Consider the following 18,221-nt stretch of genomic DNA (forward strand, 5'->3'; position numbering starts at 1 on the left):
ATGAGGTTTTCCTAGTTACACTTCTTTTTGTTTGGCCAACAAATAGTTCACTAAAAATGGAGAATTTCTGCTTATTTAGAAAATTAACTAAGTCAGCAGTTAACAAACTTCCCAATACTATCATAATTTACTCTGCAAACATAATGACACTGTGATTTTGATTTTGTTTAAAAGTGTTATTAAATGAAAAATAAAAATTAAAAAAGCCTACATGATAAATCTCAATACCAAGTAAGTTGTGTTTACACTGTCTCAACCCTTGGGAGAACCATGAGGCTCTATAGCTATATATGCTCCCTCGCCTTATTCAAACTATATAGGTTTAGCCATAGGCTCCAGAAGTTGCACAGCATAGGGACCCAGGCTGGGCTTTCCAGCACCTTCCAGATAGGTTTAGCCATAGGCTCCAGAAGTTGCACAGCACTGGGGCCCAAGCTGGGCTTTCCAGCACCTTCCATCCACACGCATTGAGCCAGTGGCTCAGCAAAACTTTTGGGGAAGCCCTTTAGGCCAGCTCATCTCTTGGGGTGGGAGGATCTAGGGGTTCCTCTTAAAACTACATGTATAAAGCAGTGTCTTCTTCCATGGCTGAGATGGGTTGAATTGTGGGAGGCTGAGGATACGCAAAAGCAATACATCTAACATGATATGGTCAAAAATACTGCATAGATGTGTTAAATATGTAGAAGCCCGATGGTACATCTTTCCAAAACCAAAAGTTATTCTTTCCCATCTCCTCTCAAAATTTTCAAGCCTGGTTGACCATGTTCATTTACATAAAGAAACCAGGCATCTGTTTAAGCTTACTAGCAAATCTTCCCTCATTCTTCCATCCTCCACTTCAGTATCCTGGAATTGAAATCCTGAGTACCATGACTGGGCTAGTGAACCTAGGACCAGCAGTCTATTGGGGTCTCTTCTAAGCTGTTCATGAAACTTATCATCACAGCCTCTAGGTTGGTGTCCTTTCTCATCGGAGTTTAATATCCATCAGGTGTAAAAATCCTTGGGCTTGGGGGAGGTGCCCTGGGTCCTTGTGTTCATGACCTGTTATTCATTTTCCAATTGTGAGACCAAAGCAAGTCCAGCACTACATGCAGGAGCAGTAGCTGGAAAACCTGGAGCTGGGACTTCCAGTAGTAGATGGAATAGGTAAATTGAGAGAATACAAGATTGTAGAAACAAGACCAAGAGGACCATAGCCAAAGACAAAGTTCAAAGCATGCAAATAGGAGTAGAAGCAGCAAGGTTGCTAACCATGGAAGCTGGAAGCAAAACACCATTAAATGGGAAGGCTGGATAGAAAAACAAAACGAAAAACAATTCCCAAACCATGGCACTCTCGCTTTATATAGTGGTTGGTTGTAAGAGAGGACACTGGTTTGCAAATGATCCACAGAGAGCCACAAAGTGTCATTAACTAATATATATGTATGTATGTATGTTCATACCAAATAAACTAGTAGTCTCATTCATGGGAATTTATAGAAAGAAATAACTCAAAACAACACCACTATTTGTGAGAAGAGCTTCTTCACAGATTTTTTAAAGTATATGCCAAACATAGAGGAATAAATGAAAATCTGTGGACTGTTAATAGTATATTATGCAAACATTCAAGCAAGTGGCATCAAGAACATGTAACAACATGGTGTAACAGTGTATCAGTAAGAAGCAGGAGGAGATAAAAATGACCTCTGAAGAGCCCAGCTGATCCTGTGTGATTGGTGTATTTCTGGAGTTATGTGTAGATAATATTTTACAAAGCAAACCTATCATTTTATATAATCTACTATCACACCTTCACCTGTACATGACAGAAACTTCTAACACTAGCTCTAAGTTTCACTGGGAATTGCTTCTTCTACAACTTTTTAGATAGATACTAAAGTAAATTTTTTGTTGAGTAAGCAAATATTCAAAAAGAGAATATTCTGCCTTCCACCATTTAAAAAAAAATCCAATGTCATATAATTAAATCTGGCTTTCTTAAAGTATGGCAAACTATTTATGATATTCAGCCCACCTCTCCAATCCTTGGTTACCCTCCTCTAAGTGTCTTCCATAGCTTTCCAAGATTCCCATCCGTCACCCCTCTGTCCAGTGGGAAAGGCGCTAGTGATCATCAGTTCTCACTTAGACCTTAGTCTTAGTTCTGCCTTATGACCAAAAAGCAATACTCCATCCCTTTAAAGACAGTGCAGAAAAACTTTTATTGGTGAGATTGGGTATCCTCTATACTTGGGAGAATGACTATTTTTTCCCCGTATAAAGACAAAAAGAGAAAATTTGGCTCGTTTATCTTTCTTTAATTGAGAAATCTATAATCAATGTGATTTTGTTCAAATTTTACAATCCACGGAGAGTCCTCTAACTTTAACAAGGGATTATTTGCATTGTAGTTCTTGCACCTCGATCATGGACATAGAGGCCTTTTATTTCTTTCTGCTTCCTGATCCCTTTCTGTAAAAGAGGAAAGTCCATGCCTTTGAGTTCACTTGACTTCCTCACCCTGTCCCCTCCTACATCTTCTGCTTTCTTCATAATTGTTTCTGATCTGAGTAAACTCATTTCCAACACTGAAGAAATTCATGATAATATTTGCTGAATTGCTTTAAAATCAGAAGAAAAAATTAAATATAATTTCACTTGGATTATAGTCATTTTTGTACAACATTGTTGTAAAATATAATTTTTAATATTTTTTCATGGAGGAAGGAGACTCCAATGAGATGTATATGGACCATGGAAGTCTTGTGGCCCTGCCTGGCTCTTGAGCATCTGCCACCATGTCTGAGTTTAGCTGTCTTATGTTGGTGTGAGTAAGCCCTGAGGTCATGACTATCCTTTGTGGTTGCAGAGAGTAGGGCAAACCTTACTGCCTTCCCTGCTGAATGACTTTGTGTGGAGTCTCCTGATGAAACTGTCTTCACCTGATGATAAAATCGCATCTGATGCAGCATCCATACTGAAATTTACTCTGGAATTTCATGCCGAGAAGGTCACCATGGTAAGATACTTGACAATAAACAGGAGAGCACAGGGTTTACTCTCTAATGTGCATTTTTGCCTTTGTTGTATGTCCACTTCTTTTTATATGTACTTCTTGTCATTGTTCATTATATCACTTTAATATAATGAGGCTTTAGGTTTTTTAAATTTTACTTAGAGATAGGGTCTTGTTCTGTGGCTCAGGCTGGAGCGCAGTGGTGAAACCTTGGCTCATGGCAGCCTCAAACTCCTGGGCTTAAGCAATCCTCCCACCTCAGCCTCCTAAGCAGCTGGGACTACAGGGATGTACCACCACACCCAGCTAACTTTTTAAATGAATTTTTGTAAAGATGGAGGTCTTGCTGTGTTGCCCAGGCTGGTCTCAAATTCCCGGGTTCAAACAATCCTCCCACCTTGGCCCCCCAAAGCACGAGGGTCACAGGCGTGAGCCACCATGCTGGCCTGAGGATTTTTTGCGTGAAATATTTCAAGCATACGAACAATTTTAGAGAGTAGGTAATTAATGCTTATCCACCAATCATATTACATCATAATATTTTGCCATATTTGGTTTCAAATTCTTAAAGAAATACGTTAATGCAATAAAATAGTATAGCTGTCATAGAAATCCCCTGTGTATCCCTTAAGGAAAGATTTCAAAGACCCTCAGCTTGCCGTAGAGCTGGCTACATAATTTGTGGGGCTCAGTGCAGAATGAAATCTGGGACTGCTTCCTCACAACATAGGAAATAATGTCATTAAATGTGTAAGCACATGCAGTGTTTGCCTTTCCTCCACAGTCTCTCTCTCTCAATTCTTCATGCTGGTTTTATTTGCCATTTAATGTCTTTCTAAGCAAAAAGAACAATTAACATTTTTTAGTCGTAAGCAGATTTTACTATCCATACATACATTGTGCAATGCCAGTTACAAAGGTAAACATAGGAGCATTTAGCTCATGTGCAGAATCACCAAAATAATGCTATTTGTGTTTCACAGCTCACACATGCATATGTATTAAATTCTTTCCAAAAGGATGGAAACACTCCATAAAACTAGCACGACTTCTAAAATTTCACTTTTTATCATTCACGTATCCTACCAACGTTCTCTACCCTCAGCTTATTGATGAATAAGGAAAGCCTGAAAGGAAAATAATTTATGGGCTACCCTTTCTGTTTCCTTCTATGTCATTTTCAGACTAAGTGGGAATTTTTTAAGTAGGTTACAGTTTCAATAAGATGCTTATCTTGTTTTCCCACTGAGCTTCACATCCTGGGTCCCCTGGAATTTTGTGAACACCACATGTGAAGGGGACCATAGGAACAATGGCAGACTCACTTATTGTATCTCCTCTGCTCCACTGTGGGATTTGATTTACAAAATACAAAGATAAAATTGTTTAAAAGTTCAAGGTGATAGTGGCAGAGCTTTAAACAAAGTAAGGGTACCTTCTCAGCATGGAGCCCTGTGCAAACACATAGGTCACAGGCCCATGAAACCAGCCCTGATGGTGACATGAGGAATGAACCTCCAGCTCCCTCTCCTGACACAGGAGTGCAAGGTGACTGAAAATAATCTGAGAAGTCTTACTCAAATTCATAGAGCAGGAAAGGGGAGGCGATGCTTTATATAGAACTCTCAATGCTGCTGCAGATGGGAGCATTCTGTAGGGCAAACACAATCACAGGGAAAGGTGAAGGGCAAAGGTCATCTTACAAAATAGAGTTCTCTTCTAGTGAAGTGGGAAAGAGCACTTGAAGGAAGGCTAGAATGAAGCCTTACCAAGTCCCTGAGAGGAAGAGAGATCAAACAGAAAACTAGATGTGTAAAACTATCCTCTGCTACAGTGAAATCTCTAACCACAGAAAAAAAATGAACAAAATGGGCTCCTCAATTTATGACCCAACCCCAGCTCTCACAAGCAACTGGATTACTGAACACAGTGGATTCTTGTCTTAGATGGGGTTGGGTTCTAACATGAGTTATAAGGCTAAAAATATCCCTAAAAAATCCCCCAAATTCCATATATAGTATATGGGCTTATAATCTCTAAATAATCCTAACAATCTCTAAATAATCCTAACACATCAAATATTTCATCAAAATTGAAACAGACTATCATTTTTATAACTGGACATAAATTGGCACAAATTTCTATAATTAAGCACCCAGTGACATAGGTGGCTTGCTTTAGAGGTATTTGCATTTAAAATAAGAAGAGGACAACTAGAAGAAGCTCTAAATCCTATAGTTAAAAAGGTCTATGGAAAAGAGTAGTTTGATATCTCTCATTTCTTGCTCACATTGGAACCTATGTGGTTGGAAAAGTACCCTGCACTTTTTAACATTTTATTTATAATTTTTTCTTTGGTTTGCCATATAAAGTTGTACAGATAACTGAACTGTATATGATGTAACTGCAGGGTAATGTAAATTTGCATCAACTAATTTTTCAGCTTATAATCTCTGTTAGTCTAAAATGTATGATCCAGGATCACAAGACACATTTAAGAAGAAAAAAATGCAAAGGTTTATTTTCAAGATAAGAAGTGAGATGATCTGGGTGGATTAAATTTGATATTGAATACACAACCACTGATTTGAGACAAACTTCAGATCCAGCTAGAACTCTCCTTGTTCAAGAATAAGTAAAAAGGGGGAAAATGAAATTAACATGGGACCTATGAATAGAGTTTGCAAGATTATGGGTTGGTGTTTACCATTCTGGGTCATTCCTCCGACACATCGTTCATCCCTTCAATATGTGGCTTCAAATCGTCTTTAACTTTCAAACATTTCTTTGAAGTATACACTGTAGTTCCATTCTTATTCTGTTCCATTATTTTTATTTTCTTCTTTAAGTACTTGAATTATATGTGTGTTTCCTATACTGAACTTACATTTCTTATATAATGAGTTCAACCCTCCCAAAATAAACTTTGAAAGAAATGGGCATTTTCCTGCTATTCGTAAATGCACAGATTTACTCTTCATCCAAATGAATATTTTGCATTGTGTAGTAACACATATAAATATGCTTTCTAGTAGTGCTTATTTGTGTGTTAGTTGCTGCCTTGGTAATTCTGAGAAAAAGTGAATTCTTATGTCCAAGAAATGCCTTGGTTTAGAGGTGACCATGGAACAGGAGATTCTTGTTTACCTGTGGAATTTCTCTTCCAGGTGACTAAGATCGTGAATGCTATTTATAGGCAATTGTGTGATAACAATTGTATGAAGGATGTTATGTTGCGGGTTATCACTTTGTTGACATGTACTTCACCCAAGAAGGTCATCTTTCAACTTATGGACTACTCAGTTCCAGCAGACGAGTAAGGCCCCCCAACCCTCTGTCCCCTTCCATGAGGACTTGTTCACAGGCTCCACCGTCAGAGGGACCTGGGTTTAAACTCTCAGTCTACCATAGTCAGGTCTGGTTGCTTTTTTCTGAAAGAGAAAATCTATTTGTGCATCATGTGGGATGATTGTAAGACTTAAACAAGATCATATGTGTTATGCATCTTTGTATAATACCTAAAACACAGTAGGCCCACAAGAAATGACCAATGTCACTATTATTTATCTGAGGTTTTAAATTGTATTATGTTGCATATCCCAGAGGAACAAACCTCTCCTCAATGTGATAATGGATTTTTATTCCCATTTGTGAATTTACTCATTTTTGTTGAGAAAATGAATTTGTACATGTAGTGTTTTTCTTGTTTATGAAGGACAGACGTAAGATATTTATACATCCCAATAACAAGCATTAAAATTGGGAGTCCTGTGTCCTTTAACTGTTAGTCTGAAATTTATGGTCCAGGATCACAAGAAAAGTTTAAGAAGAAAAAAATACAAATGCGAGCCTATGGGACAATATGAACCTAACAGGCACATTAGAAGAGTTTAGAAAAATCACACCACTCCATTTATACAATTTGCATAAACATTGGAAATCAAGGTACTACTTCCTACCATGAACAGTGTAAAAGGCAGAGAGTTTTATTATGAAGAGGACTTGGGCTTTGGAAACAAATGAATCTGTTTCCATCAACTTTGACCCTTACATTTTATGTGACATTGTGGAAGTTTGATAAAACTCCCCGATGCTAAATTTCCTCATCTAGAAAATGAGGAAAGTTCTGTCTATAAATTTGTTATGTAGGTTAGTTAATATCTGTGAAAGGGCACTGAAATAAACAAAAGTCTAAATAAATCACACAACTTTATTTTTCAGACTGAAAGATTGTATTTATTTAGGAAGCTTTAACTCACAAAGTATTTTACTATTCATAAAATTCCTAGAAAGATCTTCATAAGACAATTTACTCATTCAGGAACTAAGCACCCACTTTGTGTAAAGTATTACTGGCCCTGAAGCATTTTGTTGAGGAGAGGGAATATATTCACATGCATACAAGATAAAAATTGCCAATAAATCTGGTACAAGCAATATGTGCTCAGGAAGTACAGAAAGCAGGCATAATTTGTTAGGTGAACTTAACCAAAGCTGCTACCAGCAGGTCTAATTCTATTGAGGACCGAGTTAGAAAAGGCCAGGATATGGAGTGAAACTAAACCAAAGAAACACATGGAACATTTGCTTAGCCAAGAGGTATGAACAAGAGATAAGACAAGGAGACACGGCATATGAGAGTTGATGTCCATGTGATTCTAAGTGGGACCTGGAGCAGGTGGGTAGTGGGTGCTACAGAGCTGGGTATTTCCATATTCCAAGCGATCAGGCACCCAAATGATGAACCTGAACACAGAAAGACTGAGCAATAAGTGTCAGAACCCAGCATGAATTGGCAAGGTCTCAGAAATACATCGGTGCAGAGGTGTACAGCAGTTTGTAAGATAAGCAACAGTAAGACTAATCTTGAAGAATGTCAAGTACATAGGAAAAGGAGCCAGGGGACTGGAGATTGAGAAGCCAGGATTTTAATAGCATCTGTGTCACTCATTGTGTGACATTTGACAAAATGGCTTACTCTTCTGTGCTCAGTTTTGTTTTTATTTTTGTTATTTAATTAGTTCATTTTTTTATTTAGGGTTTTTTATTTTATATTAATCTACTTATTAATTTTATTCCCATGCCAGTTTTAAATATTCTATTATTTCTGAACAAACAAAGTCACAAGGCGGGAGTAGCAGAGGAAGTATAGAGTGCAGAAAGCTGATCAGTTCTTGACAGTGAGCTAGACAGATATTTAAATAGCAGTAGAAATGAATTTGCAGACCAGATTGGTATTTTCCATAAGGTTTTATTTAAATCCTTTCTGTTTTCTAGGATAAGAGGCTTAAGGGATCATTTGGAAATAGGACTCTCAGTTTGCTTTGGACATGTCTGCAGTGTCTTTGCTATATAAAAATGTAAAACCAAGACTCTTTTCCTGATTCTTGTTATTCTATCAAGTAGGACATGACAAACATGATTCTCATTGTGTGGGGTGGGGCTGTGTTTGCAGCACTCTGATACAGATGTGGCAGGCGGCAGGTTCTGAGGCAAGCGTGGCCCCTCATGTGCTGAAGACAATCTTATTGATACTGAAAGGAAAACCTGGGGAAATGGAGGACACCCTAACGCAAGGAAAACGTTTCTCTCTTGATGTTACCAACTTAATGCCTTTGGCGGTAAATAACACGATGAGTGTTTCTTCTTCTCGGTATTGTTTTCCTGATTGTGAAAAATCCCTATCTGCCCACAGACTCAATCATACTTTCTTAACACAGTCCTCTTCTCATGCAACCATTCATGCAACACATATTTATTGAGTGTCTATTATGTGCTATGCCCTATTATGGAACTTACATTTTGGTAAGAAACACAGACAATGAACAAATAAATGTCATGTAAGTCAGATGGTATAAAGCTTAAAAGAGATATATAGTGGTGTGGAGGAAAGAAAGGGACTGGCAAGGTTTAGGTAAGTTGGTCAGGGCAGACCTCTCTGCTGAGCTGGCATCTAATCAGAGACCTGAATCAGGTGAGGATGTGAACCTTACATCTATCTGAGTTAGAGAGTTCTAGACTGAGAGAAGGGAAAAGTCTCGTATTGATGGACACTTACCTAGTATGTCAGCGAATACAAGAAGGCCAAAGAATCTGAGTGAACTGGGCAAGGGAGATGAAAGTATAGGAGATATGAGAGAAGTAGCCACTGGCTACATCATATAGGCGTTTGTAGCCATGTAAAGACCGAATCTCATTTGTGTCCATCATTTTATTCTCCTGAAAACCAAAATCACCACTGCTGGGAGTAAAGTCTTGCAGAGACATTATAAAGTTGGTATTGCTTCAAAAATGTGATATGTTGGAATATGTATTTCTACAATACCAATTACAATCCCTAAAGGCAAAATCCTGAACACCATAATCCTGAATATTGAAATTCCAAAATATCAAAATCCCAAAAGTCTAAAATTTCTATCATCTAATTGAATCCCCAAACTGTAATGACATGTTTGGAATTAGGTGCAATCAAGGCTTCTAAAAGTGAATTTCAAGTTGTCACTAATAAAGTTTGTTTTTTCCATTCAGTCCAAAGCATTTCTAGAAAAATTCAGATGAGGAGATTAGCCAGGCAATAAGACAATGATGAAAACTTTAGTGGTAAAATATGTCATTTGTTTGCATTGACATTCCTTCCAGCTGATGAAATTCCAGGAGCTTTTGATAAATTAAAGCCACATTTGCCTTGAATAAGTCAGAAAAGTTACTGACTGGTTTGAAATTAATTATGTGTACAGTAGGAGAAGACACCTACGCAATGGTGTTGCTGTTCAATCACCAGTATTATTTCCTTCAAATCTGTGGTCTTTCTATGAGTGCATGTCAAATAGATTTCCGCATGCCAAAACAACATAAAAGCATGGCACAGAAGATGGGAAAATTGAATAGGGAATGCTCGAATTAGTGTAGGTCAAACCACAAAAGAATTTCAAAAAGAGTAGCATCATATATGAAATGAATGTGAACATATTCTCCAGGGAGAGCCATGCCCTAAAAGAAAAAATAACAGCCATTCATCATAATAAAGGACTTCAAGATATAATTAATGATCATAAAAGTTGACCAGCTCTTATGAACCACCTCGATGCAACTGCTCATAATTTATTCCTACTGTTTTATGTTGAATTTTCTTTTAGTGTGTTTTTTATTTTCTTTTAATGTATTTTCTCACTATTTTAAGTTGTCAGCATTATTTTTTTCAATTTGCTATACTACATATTTCATTTCCTATATTGGAGATAAAATGGTATAAAGACTTTTAGAGGGTTCTAATTATTTTATGCATTTTTTTTTTTTTGCAAATTTGTCTCCATGAAGATGCATTGTCACTATATTGACTTTGTGTGTAAGCATTGCACTTATACATAAAACTGTTGAAACTTCCTCAATAAATGAAGTGATGCATTTTTGTATATTTGCCTTTTCCGAGAAAGATAAAATTGATTGAGATATCGGCTCTTTGGATGACTGCATATGTGGTGGTGATCCATTGGTCTGTCTTGTCAAAAGACTTAGGTTGTCCACCAAGGGATTTCAGATGACCACGGTTATATAAGCTATTTCTTTATGAATGTGGTTTGTCTGCCCATAACTGTTACCCATGTGACTGTTGTTAGTATACCTAAGTGTTTATGTTTGGAAAAATACGTATATTATTGCCTAATTTATTGTGTAAAATGACCTATGAAGTTTTCTGTCATGTTTTCATGTTTCTCAAATGTCATTTTAATTTTTTTAAAAAACTTCCATTTTTGTGGGTACAGAGTAGGTGTGTGTTTTTATGGGGCACATGAGATGTTTTAATACCAGCATGTAATATGAAATATGTACATCAAAGAGAATGGGGTACCCATCCCCTCAACCATTTATTCTTTGAATTATAAACAATCCAATTACACTGTTTAAAAATGTATGATTATTATTGACAGTAGTCACCCTGTTGTGCTATTAAATAGTCTTATTTATTCTTTCTAACTATTGTTTTATACCCATTAACCATCCCCACCTCCCCCATCCCACTACCCTTTCCCAGCCTCTGGTAACCAATAAATCTCATTTTTAAGAATGTAAACACATGTCTTTAAAATTTTAAATTATTTTCACAAGTTGTATTTTTGGGAGTTTGGTCTCCCAGGATTTCAATATTCAGGATTATGGCAGTTGGGAATGTGTCTTTTAAGATTATAGCCCAAACCCATACTTCTGATGTGGTGGGTATTGCAGTGGTCAGTATGCCAAATGATCTGTTGGTGACCTGACCTGCCTTCCCCTTAAATATCTCACTTCCTTGTATTGTTTGAGCACAGGAAGGACCTAGGTTATTAGTATGACTGCTCTTCATGGCCACATAGGAAGGGGATCTTAGGAGGGAAGCCCACCTTGGAAACCAGCCTGCATCCCACTGGTTTGGCATCCAGGGTGTTTGTATAGTGCCTTGAGGATTCCCTTACCATAGTAGGCTTGGCACAGTTCCCAGCTCACAATTGATGTAGCAGCTGTTATTGAATGAATGGATACCCATATATGCTTTAGGTTTTCTTCAAGGAGGCTGAAGGAGGGGTTGCAGAGTCACTCCCTTGCTCCCCTCAGTAAGGTCGAGTGGGTTGAGAGAAAAATGTTTACATTTCTACCTCCTATTTCCTTCCCTTGTAGGCATCCCAGGCCCTGTGCACCTTTCTGCCTCTTGGTTCCTACAAGAAAGCGGTGGCCCAGTTTTTCCCCCAGCTCTTGATGACCCTTATGTTCCAAGTCTTCTACAGCAGTGAGCTGAAACTGACACCCAGGGACAATGCTTTGTGAGATAATACTGGTTATTTCAGATTAAATAAGAGATAAGCATCCAGCTGTCAATACTTCTACCCCCTTGGGTTCATATGGGATTCTTTACAGTCCCGTGTGCAGTGTGTTCATTTATTACAGTTTTCTCTTCTCTGAATGGTAGAATGCATTCAGAAAAGTAACCAGCCTGAGTACCTAAAAGTTAGCTCACCTTCCCTGAGCATGTGTAGCATATAAAGAACCATGACCACAGAACTCTGTTGATTCCTACCACACTCCCTATCAGATCAGTAAGAGACTACCACAGAAAAGACAGCAGAGCATTAAATCCAAAGTCAGATACGTTTTTGCTCTGCCATTTACTTACTTTCTGCTAGTAACCTCTCAGGGTTATTCGACATATAAGATTAAAAATGATGTGCTCAAATGTACTTTATGAATCGTAAAGTTAATTCATGGTTGGAGATGTGATATATGGGTTTATGACTACATGCAGTTGTCTGTCCACATAGAAGTTTGGCAATTCCCTTTTACTCAAGAGAGTACAGTTGATTTTGCTACCCAGCAGGGAAATCTCAACCCAACTGTCTACTATTTACCCTATTCTATAAGAAGACATACATCAAAGCATCCCAACTAGATGAGAATATATCCTATTCATTTAGTAAAGAAAATGGACACCTTTAGCAAGTCATTACATCATTGAACATCTCTTTCAAATTAATCTATTGCAAATAAGCTAGTAATAATAAATGAATAAGCTGTTCTGCAATTGATGCTAGATTTTATGTGCCACAATTTTAATTTAACCCCTATCCCATGTATTGTTAATCAGGGAAGATGAAGGATATTTAGCAATCTTTTTCCTTTGAGACATCCCCTTTCTCAAAACCTATATTCTGCCCAAGATAGGATGAAAAGGCAGGTAATATGTATTTAGTTGTTTGAATATCACTGACATGTGATGATCTTGCTCTCTTTTGGGGCTTTAGATATGCCCAGGACGCCCTGAGAGTTCTGCTGAATTGTTCTGGACTGCAACAGGTGGATATTACTCTAACAAAGAAGAATTTCTGGGACCAGTTATCTGAAGACCTGTGTTACTATTATGGAGTCTACTTTATTGCTAAGTAAGGACAGGGTTCTCTGGGTAGGATTCTTGGTCTCTATCCCACCTTCTCCAACTTCCTTCAGTAAGCCATGAGGGAACAAAATAGGCATCTATTCCAATTTCCAGATCTCTCTTAATGATATGAGTTGCTATTTGATTTCTACTTCTTCAGTTATTTTGAAGTGTTTTTATTTGCGATTTTTTTCCCTTTTTCTTGTCCTCTTACCTGATAATGTAGATGCCCAATTTTCCTCCCTCCACAGAACAGGTTTCTTTTTTTACAGATACAGAAAACTAGAAGTGAGTTTGGTTTTTTCCCTCTGATTTTAGCTGATTCCTGCACTGCAGGCATCAGTTTTAAATGTGTTTCCACTTGAAAGAGGTCCAACAAAACCTATACTGAATAAGCCAAATAAATTTGGAAAAGAATAGTAGAAGAACACTTTTATTTTCTTGTACTAGAAAGGGGGGGGGGGGGGTTTTGTTAAACCTTTTGTGAACAGCAAGTTTCTGATTGTAGGGATCAGATTTTCTGATCAAGAATCAAAATACGGGCTATTGACAACATGACAGACTAAGACTACTTCAAGTTGTGACTGACCCAGAAACTACACTCTTTGTGGTCTATGGGGCCTTGGTGCTTTTATAACAGTATCTCATTTGCAAATAGATTTCAGGGGCACATGCTGTGTAAAAGTGTAGTACATCTGTACCCTGCAAGTTGTCACAAGTTGAATGTCACTCTAAGGATATCTAAGAAGTAACTTTGGATCTTCTTACTCAAACAAAGTGGGGTCCACAGACAAGCAGCAACAGCATCACCTGAGAGTTAAAAATTCAGAATCCATGGCCCACCTTAGACCTACTGAATCAGAATCTGTATTTTCCCAATATCCCCAGGGTGATCTGTTTGCACGTTGCAGTTTGAGAAGCACTGGTTTCGAAGACCATCCAGGAATCTTAAAATGGAAACTTTCTCATGTTATCCTTCGCAATTCTGCCCTTACTGCTCTGATCCAGTCCACCATGTCAGGACAAGTGTGAGGCTGTCCACCACCCAAGTGTGTTCTGGAGAATGTGAATGGCATAGTGAATCAGAGATAACCACCTCTTTTCCTGAGTAATCCAGGGCAGTCCCAAACTCTCATCGGCGTTACATCATTCAAAGAAAAACTTGGTCCAAAACTACAAAGATGACCTGTATGCAGCCATCTTGGACTGAGAACTAAATTTTTATTTCCTCTCCCTTTAGTCAAGAATTGGTGGGAGCTCACACTAAAATAGGGCATTCTGTTCTGTGGCAAAGAATGGGAGAGACAGGAAAGAGAAGTGACATTAAGGAAAGAGATGTTGACAGGGATCCAGTTATATGTAATTCTCCAGAGTATGTGTAGAATTCATAGTGGGACTACAATTTATTTAGGGACTATTAAAGAGTATCTTTCTTTTTATCTGGGAGGTACAAAATATTAGAATAATGTTTCTCTCTTTGCCACTATTAGCATAGTGTTTTCTTCTTTGCTAATTCAGTGCCTTATTCTCTTTTACAGAACTCTTAGTGAATATAACTTTCCACAGTTTCCAGAGACTCTGCGTTATCTCTATAAGCTCTCAGTAGAAGGTCCTAGAAGGTCAGAAGACACTGTCATCGTAGTAATATTCCTCATTGAAGTGAGTTTTGTAGACTGTGAACAGCTGTGTTCTCCTTTCCTTTTCTTACCCAAATTTAAATCTAAATTCCAGTTTCTCATATTTCTCCCTCTGAATGTTGGTCCTTACCAAGACTTAAGATCATGAATGATATCTGAAGTTGGATGGGGAGAGGTGTGGGGTTAGATCTGGGTTATGGAAGAGTTATCCCTTCAGCTTTCACCAGCAGTTGGTTTTTCTCTGTTTCTAGGGGTGTGAATTTTTACAAACACTAATTCTATTTTAGTACCAGTTTATATATTTCTGCATGATTGTTAAAGTATATTGAGGGATAATTGGGTTTAATAAAGATGGTAGTTAACATCTAGGATCTAGGCAGTACTTCCGACCATCTCAGGGGAGAAAGGAACTGGCTGAGTAACTGGGTAAAATGAAGATGTGGAACCATATTACTTTGTATATGAATATTGTGCCATGTATTGTAATACTATAATGGAATCAAGCAAATTGACAAACTTTTGTTTACAAAAAATAAAGGCTTTATAACCTGAAATTATCAGAGTCAAATCTAAGTTTTTTCATAAAAATAGTAATATAATAGGCACGTATTACCTAAGGTGAAGTGCCCAATATTTTCAAAATTTGAAGTGATTTCAAACATCATAGTAAAACGGTTAATTAATTATGGAAAGCATACTCTTATACTATACCATCTGCTTCTAAAGCTTTCAAAAGTATACATAAATTTAACTGAACATTGCAATAGTCATCAATGATTTCAAATATGCTTAGTCTATTTTGACCTCTCATTAATTTTACTATGTGACTCATTATTTTTATTGAATTGACTATTCTTTGCCCAGTGTCTATTATTGGCTTCTTTATCAATCTTTAGTTGATTATTTATAGGTGAGTTTTTTTCCCCAAAAGTTATTGGGGCACAAGTGGTATTTGGTTACATGAGTAAATTCTTTAGTGGCGACTTGTGAGATTTTGGTGCACCCATCACCCAAGCAGCATACACTGTACAATATTTGTAGTCTGTTATCCCTCAGCTCTCTCCCACTCTTCCCCCCAAGTTCCCAAAGTCCATTGTATCATTTTTGTGCCTTTGCATCCTCATAGCTTAGCTCCCACGTATCACATAGAACATACCATGTTTGGTTTTACACTCCTGAGTTACTTCACTTAGAATAATAGTCTCCAATCTCATCCAGGTCACTACAAATGCTGGTAATTCATTCCTTTTCATGGCTGAGTAGTATTCCATCATATAATTTTATATATATATATACATATATAATCATTTCTTTATCCACTTGTTGACTGATGGCATTTGGGTTGGTTCCATGATTTTGCAATTGTGCTACTTTTGGGAATTGTGCTACTATAAACGTGTGCAAGTTTCTTTTTCGAATAATGTCTTCTTTTCCTCTGGGTAGATATCCAGTAGTGAGATTGCTGGATCAAATGGTAGTTCTACTTTTAGTCCTTTAAGGAATCTCCACACTGTTTTCCCTAGTGGCTGTACTACTTTACATTCCCACCAGCACTGTAGAAATGTTCCCTGATCACCGCATCCACACCAACATCTACTGTTTTTTGATTCTCGATTACCGTCATTCTTGCAGGAGTAAGGTGGTATTGCATTGTGGTTTTTATTTGCATTTCCCTGATCATTAGTGATGTTGAGCATTTTTTCATATGTTTATTGGCCATTTGTATATCTTCTTTTGGGAATTGTCTATTTATGTGCTTAGCCTACTTTTTGATGGGATTATTCGTTTTTTTCTTACTGATTTGTTTGAGTTCATTGTAGACCCTGGATATTAGTCTTCTGTCAGATGTATAGATTGTGAAGATTTTCTCCCACTCTGTGGGCTGTCTGTTTACTCTGCTGACTGTTCCTTTTGTCATGCAAAAAATCTTTAGTTTAATTAGGTCCCAGCTATTTATTTTTGTTGTTGTTGCATTTGCTTTTGGGTTCTTGGTCATGAAATCCTTGTCTAAGCCAATGTCTAGAAGTTTTGTTTCCAATGTTATATTTTAGAATTTGTATAGTTTCATGTCCCAGGTTTAAGTCCTGAATCCATCTTGAGTTGATAATTGTATAAGGTGAGAAATGAGGATCCAGTTTCATTTTCCTATATGTAGCTAGCCAATTCTCCCAGCACCATTTGTTGAAAAGGATGTCCTTTCCCCACTTTATATTTTTGTCTGCTTTGTTGAAGATCAATGGGCTGTAAGTATTTGGGTTTATTTCTGAGTTCTCTCTTGTGTTCCATTGGTCTATGTGCCTATTTTTGTACCAGCACCATGCTGTTTTGGTGACTATGGCCTTACAGTATAGCTTGAAATCAGGCAGTGTGATGCCTCTGGATTTGTTCTTTTTGCTTAGTCTTGCTTTGGCTATGCGGACTCTTTTTTGGTTCCATATGAATTTTAGAATTGTTTTTTCTAGTTCTGTGAAGAATAATGGTGGCTTTTGATGGGGATTGTGTTGAATTTGTAGATTGTTTTTGGCAGTATGGTCGTTTTCATAATGTTGATGCTACTAATCCATAAGCTTGAGATGTGTTTCCTTTTGTTTGTGTAATCTATGATTTATTTTAGCAGTGTTTTGTAGTTTTCCTTGTAGAGGTCTTTCAACTCCTTTGTTAGATATATTCCTAAGTATTTTATTTTATTTTTTTGCAGCTATTGTAAAAGAGGTTGAGTTCTTGATTTGATTCTCTGCTTGGTCGCTATTGGTGTAGAGAAGAGCTACTGATTTATGAACATCAATCTTGTATCTGGAAACTTTGCCAAATTCTTTCATCAGTTCTAGGAGTTTTCCAGAGGAGTTATTAGGGTTTTCAAGGTAAACGATCATATCATCAGCAAACAGGAACACTTTGACTTCTTCTTTACCAATTTGGATGCCTTTCATTTCCTTCTCTTGTCTGATCGCTCTAGCTAGGACTTCTAGTACTATGTTGAAGTGGAGTGGTGAGAGTGTATTGTTCCTTGTATTCTTACAATTCTCAGAGGGAATGCTTTTGACCTTTCCCTATTCAGTATTATGTTGGCTGTGGGATTTTCATAGATGGCTTTTATTACATTAAGCTATGTCCCTTGTATGCCGATTTTGCTGAGGGTTTTAATCACAAAGGGATGCTAGACTTTGCCAATTGCTTTTTCTCCATCTATTGAGATGATCATGTGATTTTTGTTTTTAGCTCTGTTTCTGTGGTTTATCACATTTATTGACTTGTGTATGTTGAACCATCCCTGCATACCTGGTATGAAACCCACTTGATCATGGTGGATTATCTTTCTGACTTGTTGTTGAATTCATTGAGCTAGTATTTTTTTTAAGGATTTTAGCATCTTTGCTCATCAAGGACATTGGTCTGTAGTTTTCTTTTTCGGTTGTGTCCTTACCTGGTTTTGGTATTAGGGTGACGCTGGCTTCATAGAATGAATTAGGGAGGGTTCCTTCTTTCTCAATCTTGTGGAATACTGTCGAAAGGATTGGTACCAATTCTTTTTTGAATGTTTGGTAGAATTCTGCTGTGAATCCATCTGGTCCTGTACTTTTTTTTGTTGATAATTTTTTAATTATTGTTTCAATCCTTCTGCTTATTATTGGTCTGTTCAGGGTATCGAATTCTTCCTGATTTAAGCTAGGGGTTT

General features: G+C 37.4%; 1 protein-coding gene across 5 annotated transcripts in view; it reads left to right on the forward strand.

Annotated features, from left to right (window-relative positions):
* Positions 1-18,221, forward strand: part of MROH9 (maestro heat like repeat family member 9) — a 133,122-nt gene that overhangs the window by 52,752 nt on the left and 62,149 nt on the right. For 4 of the 5 annotated variants that reach the window (XM_017866873.1, XM_017866872.1, XM_017866874.1 and 1 more), the window contains 6 exons: positions 2,861-3,010; positions 6,175-6,323; positions 8,463-8,628; positions 11,660-11,802; positions 12,778-12,915; positions 14,447-14,567. In XM_017866873.1, the coding sequence (XP_017722362.1) occupies positions 2,861-3,010; positions 6,175-6,323; positions 8,463-8,628; positions 11,660-11,802; positions 12,778-12,915; positions 14,447-14,567 (867 nt within the window). Of the gene's footprint in view, positions 1-2,860; positions 3,011-6,174; positions 6,324-8,462; positions 8,629-11,659; positions 11,803-12,777; positions 12,916-14,446; positions 14,694-18,221 lie in introns of those variants that run through there. The other variant, XM_017866878.1, reaches the window with a different exon arrangement.

The sequence above is a fragment of the Rhinopithecus bieti genome, unplaced genomic scaffold (genome assembly GCF_001698545.2).
Source record: "Rhinopithecus bieti isolate Rb0 unplaced genomic scaffold, ASM169854v2 scaffold_1853, whole genome shotgun sequence".
NCBI classification, from domain to species: domain Eukaryota; kingdom Metazoa; phylum Chordata; class Mammalia; order Primates; family Cercopithecidae; genus Rhinopithecus; species Rhinopithecus bieti.